The sequence below is a fragment of the Tamandua tetradactyla genome, chromosome 4 (assembly GCF_023851605.1).
Source record: "Tamandua tetradactyla isolate mTamTet1 chromosome 4, mTamTet1.pri, whole genome shotgun sequence".
NCBI classification, from domain to species: domain Eukaryota; kingdom Metazoa; phylum Chordata; class Mammalia; order Pilosa; family Myrmecophagidae; genus Tamandua; species Tamandua tetradactyla.
This window is the reverse complement of record NC_135330.1, coordinates 160,057,288-160,072,534: the sequence shown is the minus strand read 5'-3', so window position 1 is coordinate 160,072,534 and position 15,247 is coordinate 160,057,288. Positions and strand designations below refer to the sequence as shown.

The 15,247-nt window shown below is 39.4% G+C and overlaps 1 protein-coding gene across 14 annotated transcripts in view; it reads right to left on the bottom strand.

The window, feature by feature from the left end:
- GPC5 (glypican 5) overlaps window positions 1–15,247 on the bottom strand; it is an 860,649-nt gene that overhangs the window by 712,122 nt on the left and 133,280 nt on the right. For 7 of the 14 annotated variants that reach the window (XM_077158525.1, XM_077158521.1, XM_077158520.1 and 4 more), the window contains one exon: window positions 805–4,354. The exons of 6 other annotated variants lie outside the window; for them this stretch is intronic. In XM_077158525.1, coding sequence (XP_077014640.1) covers window positions 2,706–4,354 — 1,649 coding nt within the window. In that variant the 3' untranslated portion in view covers window positions 805–2,705. Of the gene's footprint in view, window positions 1–804; window positions 4,355–15,247 lie in introns of those variants that run through there. One more of the 14 variants, XM_077158519.1, reaches the window with a different exon arrangement.

Sequence of the window (15,247 nt, the reverse complement as noted above, 5' to 3'; positions counted from 1 at the left end):
TTCCTGACAGTATAATGTGAATAAAATCCAACCTCATTGCATTTGTCCAACATTAGAGATTTAGGCTGAATATCACAATTAAGCACAGAGCTGTGTCCATTTTAGTCTGCCCTTCAGGATCCGATGCAGGCCTGAGAACTTTTAGCATCTCAATTTGATCAAGCATCCTTAAAAACATCCCTCCATTTTGCCTAGTCATATTCATATATTGCTTCTCTTAATAACATGAAAATTGCCAGAAAAATTAACCAGAACATGAAAGAAATACTAAATATTTCCTCCACTATTCCATGGTTTAGTCAGGAAAGCTACCTGGTTCATCTCTAGGTGCAAATACTTTTTGATCATTATTGACCATTGCTAAGTCACGAATTATGCTATTTACAGTTAGATTTTACCTTGTAGGAGATTGATGAGTTGCAAATAATTTTTGTCCTGTTGTGTTTTGTTTTGTCCTATTGAAGAAAAATACAAGAACCCCATGTTTTGTTTTTTATGTTCCTAAAAGGTGTTAACCATATTTGATATCTAACATGAAAATAATATTCCAATTTTCCTTTTCTGATGGAATATATTGGTCTTCAGTGTTCTTTTCCTTTAACACGGCTTACTTGTTCTTACTGTTACTGCATAACAGACTTAAAGATATCTTTGCAACTAGTCATTGTATATTAGATTTAGAGCAATAGTCGTATCTTTCTAAAGGCCATATATTGATCTAACACATTGGGAGAAAATATAGACACAAGAATAATCAGTCCTTAAATTGGCTGGGCCTTTTGGTGGGATGTGACACAAATTCATCCCAAATATACTAAATCCCTCTGAGAAGAGCTATGGGATCACATAACTACATGTGCAAAGGGACAGATACCTGAAGATGTGACTTGATCTGTTTCCTCAGAAACATGACGATCTCTTTTCTACCCCTTTTGGAAATTTCTATCTATGTTGGTTGTTAACTTCAGCAGGTTGTTCTGAGCCCCAGCAGGCTGTTCAAGCCCCAGCCGCTGTAGGCTTACTACCATTCAGTTTAGCAATGAAAAATAGAGAGCAACTATTTCCCATTGATCAAAATCCACTGTGTTCTTTCTCGTTTTCTGGCTTTGTACCTATTCCTATCCCTGGAGCACCCAATGGCATTCTGACTGAACACCCTGGCAATGCTCTTCTCACCCTGGAGCGACTTTTGGGATTATTGACCCAAACCCTGTGACCTTGTGTTGGGAGCGTGGTGATCCCAGATGCTGAAATCAGGGTAATAACCAAAAGAAGAAATGAATCCCCATCCCCCCAAAATGTCAAGAAATGAAGACGTATACATTTTATAATAATAAAGGTTTTAATATGCAATGAGTGCTAACAGAATATGCCTGTAGTAATAAGGATAAACACACAATGAAAATAACTTTGAAAAATAAAGTCCCAAATAGAGTTAGGACAGAAAACTGAGTAATTATACAACTCTTACATGAAGCCAAGCACAAAATGGGCAACTACCCGAAGCATTTGCTTTGAAATCAGAAATCAGTCATCCCTGTCATATATCAAGGTGAGGCATTATAGCACTATATTTAGGTGCTATATTTAGTGGGGACATATGACCAGTATTAAGATTTAGAACAAGTTTATTGTGGTTGCTTTGTTTTGCTTTTCCCACCTGGCATTCCCAGTTCAACCTACCATACTAAGTGAATCATTACATGTTAAAGCTATGAAATATATTTTTACAAAGGGTAAAAATGAATGGGTTTGGCACCATGAGTGAAATATTACCCATTCGAAAAATTGATTCTTGTCATTTATTTACTTAATAACTATTATGGTCTCTTACTCCTTGTCAGGAACTATGCTCGAGGTTGGGGAAGCTGGGATGAGTAAGACAGCCTGATTCCCTGAGATCCTGGGGCCTAGCTACAGGACAAAACATGTGGCCTACACAGAAGCCTGTTCCATTTGCCTGATGGACGGGTTCCCAGGTTCGTCCATGTTCAGAAATGCAAACGTACAGAAATAACAAGGATTACATAAAGGTAACTGCATGAGAAATTACAGGTCAGAAAACACAGGCCGCTAAGATGGATCACGTTGTTCCTTATTGATAAACACTCCTTTTTTCTGACCTTTCAATAAATAAAGCATGCAAAACATTTAAGAACTTTGTTTAAAATTTACTATCCAAATTGAATATTGATAAATGATATTATTATTGTAACCAGAGGGTACTGACCTCTTGATGTATATATAGAAACACACCTTGAGTTTCAAATGTTTCCACTGGTGAAATACCTCATAGGAAACTTTACCACAGTTGAAGATACAGATGATGTATGTGCTAAGCATACCTAGAACTATTGTTAAATACAACAAATTAACTGATAAGATTCACATCATACAATCTACAGTTATAAAATACACTAACAATTATAACCTATGAATAATTGTAACTCCTAAATAGAATAAGACTAAAAGAGAGGAAATAAAGTTTATCAGGTGAGATGAAAACATGTTGCTGTTGTCACGGCTCCTGGAAGTAGACTGAATGGTGGGAGCATCACACAGCAGGGGAAACATTTGTTTCCGGGTGGGTTATGTGAACAGATGTGGGAGTCTCTAGGTTGGTGTTGATACATTGTTGTTAGCAGGGGAGATTAGTGTTGGTCCAGGGAAGTCCCTTAGCAAACGGACTCTTGGGAAGCCTCCTCCTACCCACTTTCCTGAATGGTAGGAAGCACAGGCTGCCCTCTTCTCAGGAGGCCTCTTCTCGCGCTCCTTCGTAACCGCCGGCTTTGGACCGGAGGGGAGGGTGGAGAACCAGAGCTTGCGGCAGATGCTGCGCTGTCAGGTCCGAGGCTTGAATGAGAAGAAGCTACGGGGCTGCTTCTGCCTGGGCAAGGAGCCCCCAGAAGAGCTCCGTCTTGGTCTCTGGTGACACCCGCTGCCTCAGGATGGGGTTGGCCAAGCTGAAGATTCTCAGGCATTTTGCCACTGGTGGATACGGGGCGTGCCTTGCATGTCGTTATCATCTCGGCCTGATGCTCTTCCTTCCTTGGGGATCTGTTGGTGGTCTCGTTTCCTGGACCTGTTTTGCCGACTCCATCAAACGCCCCATTTGGAACATCAGGGATGCAGCGGTAACTTTCCGATCGTTTCTGTTCTTCCTCCGATAATTTTTGCATCAGGTATGCCGTTTCCTTTCTCACTTCGTAGAGGTTTCTCTCAGCGATCCAAGCTCGTATCCCCATGTCATGAGCTTTCCTCTCCTGGGACCTGAGGAGGTTTTCGTAAAACCGTGTGACTGTTTTGAGTTCTTCTGAAAGAATTTCTTCTTGAATTGTATAAAATTTCAGGTCTTCACAGGTGTTCCTGTTGTTTTTATTTGGTTTGGAAAAGTCCTCCTCTATCTTTATGGGGTAAATTCTCCGCAAATTGAACCTTGTTAAAAAATCTGTTCCCGTTACTCGATGACATTTAGGCGGGACTTGAAGTTTCTGCTCCAGCTTTTGCCTCTGCCTTTCCAATTGGCTGATTTCTGCCTGGAGCAAGGCCTTTTCCGTTTGGGATCTTTCCCTGCGATCTTTCAATGCATTGATCATTTTAGTGTTTTCTTGCAATGCCATGTACATTTGTTTCCTTTTTCCCTTGAGGGTTTGTAGATGAGTATGTAAATCCATCCTGTTAACCAACAGTCCTTTAGGTTCATCAGCTACGACATCTCTGTTGCCTGATGTCCTCCGTATATTCAGTTCCACGGTCCCAGGATCCACGTTATCTTCCTGGAGAGCAGGGGTCGAATCGCGCATCTTTGACAGGGGCTCACCTACAGGCTCGACACGACCCACTCTATTTTCAGGACCTGACTCTGTAGGCAGACTAGGGGATTCTGAGAGAATGTTCCCTTTAGTGAATTTGCCCACTCTTCCTTTCCGTTTTTCAGATTCCATGGAAAAGAGGTTTTTGCTTCTTCCAAGCTTGGCATTTCCCTCCAAAGCTTCCGCGACTGCTGTGTGAAGCTGTCCTGTATCCTCCTGAGTTGTTTTGAAAGATGATTCAGTTGGTGCTACCTGATGTTGGGTTTGGTTTGTTGAGTCTTCTAGAGGAGCAGTCTCGCTTGCCATGCCATCCATCGTCTGAACATCCCGTAAACATTTAGACGTCTCTCCTTTCCATAATATTCTAGAGAAATCTCCCTTCAGTCCAAGGAAAGAGTTGTAGCTTTCCACAGCTTTGTTGGTCTTCACATGTACGATTTCAGATACTTCGTTTAGGACCTTGTCTTCTGTTATGATTCGTGTAAGGTCTCGAGATATTCTTGCAATGTGGTGAAGTGTATCAACAATTTGCTGTCTTTCTTCTAGAAGGGCAGAAATGTCAGCGTTCAGTTTTTCATATGTCTTTCCATCATCATAAAAAGATTTAGTGATAAACACCGCTACTGTGAATGTGCCAGCCACCAATGCCCACAGCATTCCTTGGGGTTCTAGGCTTGGTAGAAAGTCCTCTGGCAGTGCTGCCAACAGCAGGCACAAGGCCTCCAGGATCAGGAGTGTACAGAGCATCATGACTCTCTGCCGCCTCTACGAGGCCCCTGAAGCCTTTGCTCAGTGGCTTCAGGTCAGCAGGAGCCTGTAACCACAACACAAGATAGAACACCACGGCCCGGCAACCAAACCGACCTCAGTGGAGGTGGGGGAGGGGCAGGAAGAACGGTGCCTCCATCTTTCCCCACACCTGAGCCCACAAAGTCAGTGAGCACATCACAGGATTGAGGGGATATGCACTAGAGTAGAGGCTGGAAGAGATGGTCTAAGGGTCTCACCATGCTCTACCCTTCCTGCTCCCCAAGAACTAAGGAGATCCATGTTCTCCCACACCTGTAGCCCTCTGGGCTGCTAGTTTCATGGGGGAGGATTTACAGACCCTCATTCTTGTCACTGATCCTCTTCATCTTAAATTAGCTTTCATTCTATAGCATTCTGACTTGCCGTGCAATAGACCGAAGTTCGATATCCTGCCCATGCACTCCCCTCCCAAGAAACAAAACAAACCAACACATGAAACAAACAAAATATTTAAGAAATTGTGCTATGATAATGAGACTCTTCAGCAACTATATGATTTTTTTCAAGTTTTTGTTTGAAATTATTTCAAACCTCCAGGACAGTTGCAAAGTTAATACAGAACTCGTATGTTAAACTCCAATATACTACCACACCCCATTACCCAGATCCACAAACTTCAATGTTTTGCCATCTTGGCCGTATTGTTATATCAGCCATCTACGCATCTATCTGTCTGTCTGTCTATCTGTCGGTCTATCTATCTATCTATCTATGTATCTATCTATCTGTCTATCTATCTGTCTCTCTTAATCTTCCCTCTCATCTAATTTTCTCAGTAACCTTTCCAATACCACTGTATCATCTCTCTGTTCTCCACACAGATGTAAGAGTAATCTTTTCAACATATGGAATTAGCCTTTTAATTATCGTTTTGCCCAGTGTGGCATATTCTAGCACTCTACCCTCACCTCACTTCATTCGGGAATTCTTAGTTCTAGCCACGTTGGCCATTTTCTTAGTTGGTTTATTGTATAATCCTTTCTTGCTTCATGAGGTTATTGTATGTTGAATAGAATAGGCTTCCCCGCCTCGCCCACCACCAACCTCAACATGTTTTTCTAGCTAATGTTACTGATCCTTTTGATCTCATCTTACATAACACTAAATCTTAGGAAGCTTTCCCTGAACTCCCTAGAAATGGTTAGGAACTTCATGATATACAGCAGTAACATCATAACTTTTCCTTCACAGCAATTTGCCTAGTTGTAGTTCTTTACTGCTTTCTTTTTCTTTTATTATGTAATGTAGGTGCTAGAATGACAGAGACTATCTTTTGTGTTTGTTACTGCATCCTTAGATTCTAGGGCTTGATTGGCCTATAATGGTTCCTCAATGAGCCCTTTTGATAACTGAATAAATCTGGCCTTTATAACGTATTATATGAATTATTGGAATTATCTCTCAACTGAGCTGTCTAGACCTTAATCTTCTCATGTTTTATGAGTAAATCCAAACTCCTTCACCTAGCATAGGAGGATGCTCTGTGTCATGATACCAGTGCTTTTCACTCATTAATCTTTTCTGCATCTCTTGATTTATACTCCAGGTATATTAAAAAACATGTAGCACTTCACCCACGGCACCCTTTATGTGATTTTATGGATTATTCCCTTACTATGACCCCCTAACAGAGAATTATAGAAGCTTGTCCAGAGAAGTCACTATGTCTTTTTCATCTCTTTATTCCCAGTGCCTGTTAAAGTAACTGGAAATAACTTGTTGAACCGAAATGAATTCCACATTTAACCACAGAAACTTCTTGATTTAATACATTGAGTTAGATTTAATTCCACGCATTTTCAGTTTTTCATTGAATCTTAAATTACTGTTATGTTATATCTCCCATGAAAGCACAGCAAGACAATTGTGATAACCTATGATTCTTCGAATGGATATAGAAAATGTCTCCATTTAAGCTTTTATGCTCATAAATGCCCTGGCAATATTAATATTAAATCTGCATTCATCGTAGGCTTAGTCATAAATCCTATCGGTCAACCTAGGTTATTGGAAATCAGGGCAAGAGAAAAATAATAGACATTTAAAACAAATCTTAATAGAGTCACAAATAATCCAACCCAAATAGTTCTGGTAGTGGTTCTACACCAGCCTCCTACCTTCCAGTTCTCAGACTAGCCAGGTAAACTTTAAGTATTTGTGCTTCTTCATTTTATGTAGGAGATTGGCTGTAGGGTAGCCACAGCTGCCCAGGGAGGTGGAGAAAGCTAGAACTGTCAGCCCAGATGTCCTTCAGATCCTACAGGTGTATTTCTTTTCTTTCTTGTTTACTTTGTCTTTCCTTCCTCCCTCCCTCCCTCCCTCCCTCTCTTCCTTCCTTGCTTTCTTTCTCTCTCTTTCTTATACCCCCTCTACCTCCTTCCCTCCCTTTCTCCATCCCTTCCTCCATTTCTTACTTTTTTCCTAACTATTTCACATTTATCAACTCATTTATCTCCCTAAAAAGTAAGTATTGCAGTTTTCATTCCCATTTTATAAATGAAGAAATTGAGGCCTAGAGGGATAACCTACCAGAGGCCGTAGAAGCATAAATGGTATAATCACGATTTGAACTCAGTGCCTATGGCTCAGGATGAGCTATAATTATTGTGCGATCTACCTTTCTAAGAAGATATAGCTCCTTCTTGAATCCCTTCTTTACTGTAATTCCCCCATCCAGTGTTTGTTTCCTTAAAGGAGGGTTGCAATTTTCAAGTTGTTTGGCGTGCTCTTCTCTAGACAAAACAGAAGAAAGCCACAGGTTTGCCTAAAATCTTAACTGCTTATCATTTTGGCCTTCTTGAAGGTTTGTGCGCTGACTGCAGATTCAGCTGTATTCTTAACACACAGTACAGCATACTTTGAATTTACATGGCAGTCAAACCACCAACTTGATTGAACAGACCCTGCAGTCTTCTGAATGTGGCCGTCTTTGCAAAATGTGGCGGTGTGATGGTCCACTGAGGTGGGAAATGTCCAAGTCACTAAGTGCCAAGAAGTGAGCACCCCACGTCCCAATCGGTTCGGTCATTCACTCAATCTGTCTCTTCAAGCCTATTTATTATGGTTTACAGAAACCCCATTGTGCATCTTGGGATGTTTTCAGAACTGTTTTCTGCAGTTCACAAGGTTTCAGGTTTCTACAATTTAAAAATTGAGTTATTTCCACCATAATTTGGGGATCCTTTGTTATACCATCCTATGATTCTATAGTATGGAATTTTATATCAGTTTCCATCACCATCTTATTAATGTGTATCCAAGGCAATCTATGATCACCAGACTTATATGCCCAGTTTTCAACTTGACACTTTTTCTCAGATTGTCCCAAAGATTCCGTAAATCCCATATATATTTAGATCTGAGCATCAGGATTTTGTCGACTATACTAGATGCTCTTTGTTATCTTTGAACTTATTTCATCAGCCCAATTGTCTAGCCCCAAAACCTCAGAATCATTCCTGATTTCCCTTTACCACTCAATACTTCCAATCTTGTGTCTTAATTTTAAATGCTAAGCATATCTCAGGTATGTCTGGGTCCCTCCTTCCTACCACCAGTCATTATCTGTTGTTTGGATGTTCAGGAAGATGTGCCCAATTCATCTCACACCTTTCAATCTCCCCTCCCTTATCCCTCTTGCAGAAATCATCAGAATAACCTTTGTAAAACTCAGTTACCACCTCATTTTCACAAGGTTTAAAACCCTTCAGTGATAGCCTTGGCAAATCTGTTTAATGCAATCAACAAGACTCTCTACTTCACTGCTACACAGCTCTCAGTCCCATTCTGTCACTAGTAATTCTTCTCCATCTCTAGACGCTCTGGATTTCTTTCACAGAGTTTGACTCAACAGTTTAATTCCTGGTGCTCTAGCATTTTGACATAAAAATACTATTAGTGTTCAAAGATACTTGTGTCGACAGCAATGTTCTAATCACAGCTCTAGAAACAAATATCTAGCAATGAGGAATGTTGACTAAATTAAGATACAACCACATCATTTAATATTATATAGGCATCATGTTCAATGAATTCCATCTCTATCAGTTTATGTGAAACATGTTTTATGTGTGCGAGATAAACACAGTTTACATGTAATGGGACTTAGAATGTGAAATGAATAAAGGCATATGTAATGTGATCCCATTTTTATAAAGCATTTGGTTTTTAAATAAGCTCTCTTTATGCTTATAAACATGTGTGCATGCATGTCTATGTGTGTATGAATGAGTGTAAGTGAGATGTTACTGGACACACGCACATGGAGAAAAGTAGAAAAGGATGTATAATGATTTGTTGTACTTGTTTATCTGGGAAGGGAGAAATATGAGAGGAGGTAACATGGAGAATAGCAATTAGACAAGCCGGCAAAATGATAGTTGAAAAAATACCTACAGCATTAAAAAGGTAGAACCCTGTGTGATATTATTGCATTCATGAAAACATGATTGTATGTATGTGTTTATATTTATATTTACACAGACAGAAATAAATTAGAAAACGTGAAACTTGTATTTTGCTTCTATCTTCTGAACTCTACGTATGCTCATCATGTAAGTGGTATTTAAGTAACACAACTTAAGTTTTGCAGACACCTATGTAATTCTAATTTAGTAAGTTCAGATAAATAAGAATAAAATAAGTTTATATGTGTAAATCTACATGTAAATGTGTGTAAAAGTGAGGAGAATGTCTGGAAGGTTATGTCTCAGCCCGTTTGCGTTTCCCACCATTACCAGTTGGTGTTGTATCCATCCAGGCATTTATATGCATAAATGAATGTAATAATAAAAATAGATACTGTCTTTATTTGAGTACTGTAAATGATACCTTACCTATAATTTTTCTATTTTTTTTACTTATAATATTTCTTGATGATAGTTTTCTTTAATGGCTGCCTAGTATTAAATATACAATATACTGTGATTATGTAGTCATTGAAGAATGATAGACATTATTATCCACAATAAAAATAAATGCGTTTTGTGCATACTGGGTACATGCCTACTTTTTTATAGTGCAGTTACTTCTCTAGATAGAAACAGTTAAGGTGATTCTGGCCTGTATAGAGTGTACACTTAAAAAATTAACAGAAACAATCAAATCCCCCCCCTTTCCCCACAACAGTGAGTGTAGAAATTTACACTCACACTAACAGTGGAGATCAACTGTTGACCACAACTTTGCTAATAATTGATAGTGTCTAGCTTTATAATATATCTTAGTTATGTGAGCAAAAATTATATTTTCATATCACAGGTAAGAACTGAGATTGATCAGCTTTCATATGTTCAATTGCATTTATATTTTTTCCTATGGCCTATGCATATCCTTTGCCCACAAATTTTTTCCATTGCATTGTTTTTTTTCTTAATTCAATTATTCTGAATAATAAGCATGTGTCTATGACGTTTAAATGGTAAATTTAAACGTTAAATGTAAATACGTTTAAATGATTTTATCAGTCTGCAGCGTCTCTGTTAACTCCTTTTAACTGTGCAGTTTTCTAAGACATGAAGGTTACAGAATGTTAGATATAGATCAGTGGAAGAGACAAACAAAAAAGGCAGGAAAGATGATCTCTTCTCAGCATGATAAGCAGGATGACATTGGTATACTTTGGACACGGTATGGAATGGTTATTTGATTCATTCCCTGAGTTATCCTTTGACTCTTTCCAACAAATGAGATAACCGAGAAGGAAAATATTATTTTGTTTGCTCTAGGTGGGAATGTATAGTGGTAGGTTGGATTATATCTCCTAATTTAAACATGTCCTTAATCTGGGCCCCTTTGGATATGAATCCATGGTAAATAGGACCTCTTGAAGTTATTATTTTCAGCTTAGGTGTCGCCCAATTGCATGAGCGTGTGTCTCAGCCTCATAACCTGATTTCTGGGGGCCTTATAAAGAGAAAGGCACAGGGAGGGGCTAGAAGCTGAAGGTCAGAGGAAATAGAAGAGCAAGGAGAAAGGAGAGGGCATCACCATGTGACAGGAAAGCCAAGGAACCCCAAGGATTTCCAGTAAGTCAGCTCCAGAGCTGAGAGCTCGAAAGCAAGCTTCCTATCCTCTAAAACGGTGAGACAATTGATTCCAATTGTTGAAGCCAACCCATTGTATGACATTTGTCATGGCAGCTTGGAAACTACCAGATTGATGCCTATAAGGAAGCAATAAAAACAAAACCAAACAAAAATATGTCCTCTGCAATGCTCCACACTGCAACAGGACAAATGTCATTGGAGACGTACAAACCCTATGCTTGGAAGGTGCATGAATAACCTCAAGTTAAGAGAGCAAGTGTGATTTCACCTCAATTTCACAGGTGACGTTTTTACTGAACCTGAAAGATGAGAATATTTAGGCAAGCAGAAAAGAAGAAAGATATGGATACTGAAAAGTACAGGGTCAGTCTGGCAACTATGAGTAAGACAATTTAGCTGAAGCATACCGTGCTTAGAGGAAAGTGCTGGGAAATTTCTTGGTTCAACTGCCATATCACATGCAATGCTTTGGTTTGTACTCATTCGGAGAGGGGGGAACCACTAAATGCTCTGGATCAAAGAAGCAGCATGACTGGAACTGCATGCAGTATGATCTTGGAGACTGGATGGATTAGAGCTGGTAAAATCTGTTACAAAGTCACTCAGCAGGGAAACGCTTGTATTTGTCCAAGGAAAAGCTAATGGAAGCCCACTCTAGGACGATAGCAATTCCAGTGCAGGGAAAGAGAATCGAAAACTCAAAAGACCTGATGAAAGCAGAGCAGCATTTGTTTGAACATTTTAAAACTCTTTCTGATAGCATTTCTAAATCATTTTCATGCACTTTTGGCTTTGAAATGGCAGGGTAAATATGGCTATTTTGATTTACTCTCTTTTCTTTTCTTCTTGCGTGACGAGGCATGAGGAAACAAACCTGGATCTGTTTGCAGCCCCGATGCTTGGAGAGGGTGGAGCCTAGAAAAAGGCGGTCTCCCCAGTGTCCCCCAAGGTTGCATTTGAAGAGAGGCAGGCCTCTGTGTGGGCCCTTGGAAAGGGTGGTACTGCGGCTTTCAGAATCCCCAAGGATAAATGATCCTCAGACTTTGAAATCTAATGCGCTTTGCCCTGCGGGTATTTGAAACTCTGTGGGTCCAGTGAGCCCTGGGTTCCTTCCTCCCTATGGAGATGTGTATATGGATCCTATGAATGTTCCTCATTTGTATGTTGGGAGCAAATAACTTGTTATGAGTTTTCAAAGGTCCAGAGCAAATGCAGAAAATTTTGCCCTCGGACAGACCATGCCTGTAACTGACTTGATGAGATTATATACTGTCTCTAATTTTGTACTTCATTTGTATTGCTATCGAAATGTTTAGGTTTTCTGATATTGTTATGAAATTAATGTATTTTGTATATGGGAAAAACATGTCTTTTTAGGGGCCAGAGTGTGAAATGTGCTGGTTTGAAAGGATGTATGTCCCCTAGAAAAGCCTTGTTTTAATCAAAATCCCATTTCATAAAAGCAGAAAAATCCCTGTTCAATACTGTATGCTTGTAACTGTGATTGGCTCGTCCCCCTCGATGATGTGATTTAGTCAGGAGTGATTGTTACACTGGATGAGGTGACGACATGTGTGCACCCATTTGGCTGGGTCTTGATTGGCTGACTGGAGTCCTATAAAAGAGGAAACATTTTGGAGAAAGATTCAGAGAGAGCAGAGCAGAACAACATAGCCATGAGAAGCAGAGTCCACCAGCCAGTGACCTTTGGAGATGAGGAAGGGAAATGCCTCCCAGGGAGCTTTATGAAACCAGAAGCCAGGAGAGAAAGCTAACAGATAACATGTTCACCATGTGCCCTTCCAGCTGAGAGAGGAGCCCTGACTGTATTCACTACGTGCCTTATCACTTGAGAGAGAAACCCCGAACTTCTTTGGCCTTCTCAAACAAGATATCTTTCCCTGGATGCCTTTGTTTGGACATTCTGTTAGACTTGCTTTAATTGGGATGTTTTCTCGGCCTTATAACTGTAAGCTAGCAATTTATTAAATTCTCCATTTTCAAAGCCATTCTGTTTAGGTCTTTTATCCATTTTGAGTAAGCTTTTGTATAGGGTGTGAGCTATGGGTCCTCTTTCATTCTTTTGCATATGGATATCCAGTTCTCTAGGCACCATTTATTGAAGGGGCTGTCCTGTCCCAGGTGAGTTGGCTTGACTGCCTTATCAAAGATCAGTTGTCCATAGATGAGAGGGTCTACATCTGAACACTCTATTCGATTCCCTTGGTCAATATATCTATCATTATGCCAGTACCATGCTGTTTTGACCACTGTAGCTTCATAATATGCCTTAAAGTCAGGCAGTATGATACCTCCAACTTCATTTTTTTCCCTCAGGTTACTTTTAGCTATTCAGACCACCCTACCCTTCCAGATAAATGTGCTTATTGGTTTTTCTATTTCTGAAAAGTAAGTTGTTGGGGTTTTGATTGGTAGCAGAGACCATCAGGAGATAGAAACAGGGTAAGATATTGGGTAGTGCAACTGAAGGGATACAGATTGTGCAACAGGACTGAATATAAAAACTCAGAAATGGACAGCACCATATTACCTAACTGTAATACAATTATGCTAAAATACTGAATGAAGCTGCATATGAGAATGATAGAGGGAAGAGGGCTGGAGCATAAATGAAATCAGAAAGAAAGATAGACGATAGATTGAGATGGTATAATCTAGGAATGCCTAGAGTGTATAATGATAGTGACTAAATGTACAAATTTAAAAAATGTTTTTGCATGAGGAAGAACAAAATAATGTCATTACTGCAGGGTGCTGAAAATAGACAGTAATTAATATTTTAAAATTTTGACTTATGTGTGTGACTAAAGCAAAAGTTTATTTGGTACAAATTTATACTTTGACTAGTGCATCTCCTAATATAACTTATGTAGATAGTTGGTTGAACACCTTAAGTACATGGAACTTTGTATAGGCCATGAGATCTTGTTGGTTTGTCTAGGTGATGCCCTGATGGATCCCAGAGTGATTTGATCAGTGAGTGGAAAAGTATTTGAAAGTCCCCTTTGGGGGATGGTGAGAACGGGGGAAAACTCAACTTCCCCAAGTTGAATTCTTGATATTCTCACAAGCAATGTGGGCAACCAGAGCTATAGGCTGAGCCCCCAGTCTTGGGGTTTGTTCATATGAAAGTTAAACCCCACAGGGGATAGGTCAAGCCAACTTAAAATTAGGCCTAAGAGTCACCCCCAGGAGAACCTCTTTTGTTGCTCAGATGTGGCCTCTCTCTCCAGCCAACAGAGCAAGCAAACTCACCACCCTTCCCCTGTCTACGTGGGGCATGACTCCCAGGGGTGTGGATCTTCCTGGCAACGTGGGACAGAAATCCCAGAATGAGCTGAGACTCAGCATCAAGGGGTTGAGAAAAACTCTAGAATGAGCTGAGACCCAGCACGAAGGGATTGAGAAAACCTTCTTGAACAAAAGGGGGAAGAGTGAAATGAGACAAAGTGTCAATGGCTGAGAGATTCCAAACAGAGTCAAGAGGTTATCCTGGAGGTTATTCTTACACATTAAGTAGATATCACCTTGTTAACCAAGGTGCAATGGAGAGGCTGGAGGGAACTGCCTGAAAATGCAGAGCTGTGTTCCAGTAGCCATGTTTCTTAAGGATGACTGAACAATGATATAGCTTTCACAATGAGACTCTGTGAATGTGAAAACCTTGTGTCTGATGCTCCTTTTATTTACTATATCAACAGAAGAGTAGAACATATGGAATAAAAATAAATAATAGGGGGAACAAATGTTAAAATAAATTTAGTTTGAAATGCTAGTGGTAAATGAAAGCACGGGGTAAGGGTTACGGTATGTATAATCTTTTTTTTCTCTGTTACCGTTTTATTTCTTTTTCTGTTGTCTTTTTATTTCTTTTTCTGTTGTCTTTTTATTTCTTTTTCTGTTGTCTTTTTATTCCTTTTTCTAAATCAATGCAAATGTTCTAAGAAATGATGAATATACAACTATGTGATGATATTAAGAATTATATCATATGTAGAATGGAATGATATCTTAATGTTTTGCTTGTTGTTAATTTTTTTAATTAATAAAAAAATAAAAATATAAAAAAAAAAGAAAGAGGTTTTGGAGAGACATGTATCCCATGGATTAACACTACAAAATAAAAATAAGTTCTTGCGTGAACTATTTCAAAGGTATGAATCTTGTACAAAGCATAAATAATAGAAGGGTATGGGGAAAACTACTATTGCATGCTATGGGCTATGTTTAACAAGAAGATATCAATAGTATTCCAGAAATACCAGGGTTAAATAATGGTGGAGGGGGGCAAGGGTTAAGGGGAAGTTTGGTATTTCCATTTGGTGAAGGTGGGTTTATCAGTTATTTTTCTCTTGTGCTCAACGAAAATTTTGTCTAAAATTGAGACCATTGATGATTACACCACTAAGTGAGGATAATGTGAGACCACAGACTGTTGACTTTGGACATTATATGTAATGCCCAATGGATGGACGTGGCTGAAGGATACACTGAGTAGAATGGTGAACTGTGGTGTATACATATGATTTAATATCGTGCTGCTACAGAAAGGAACAA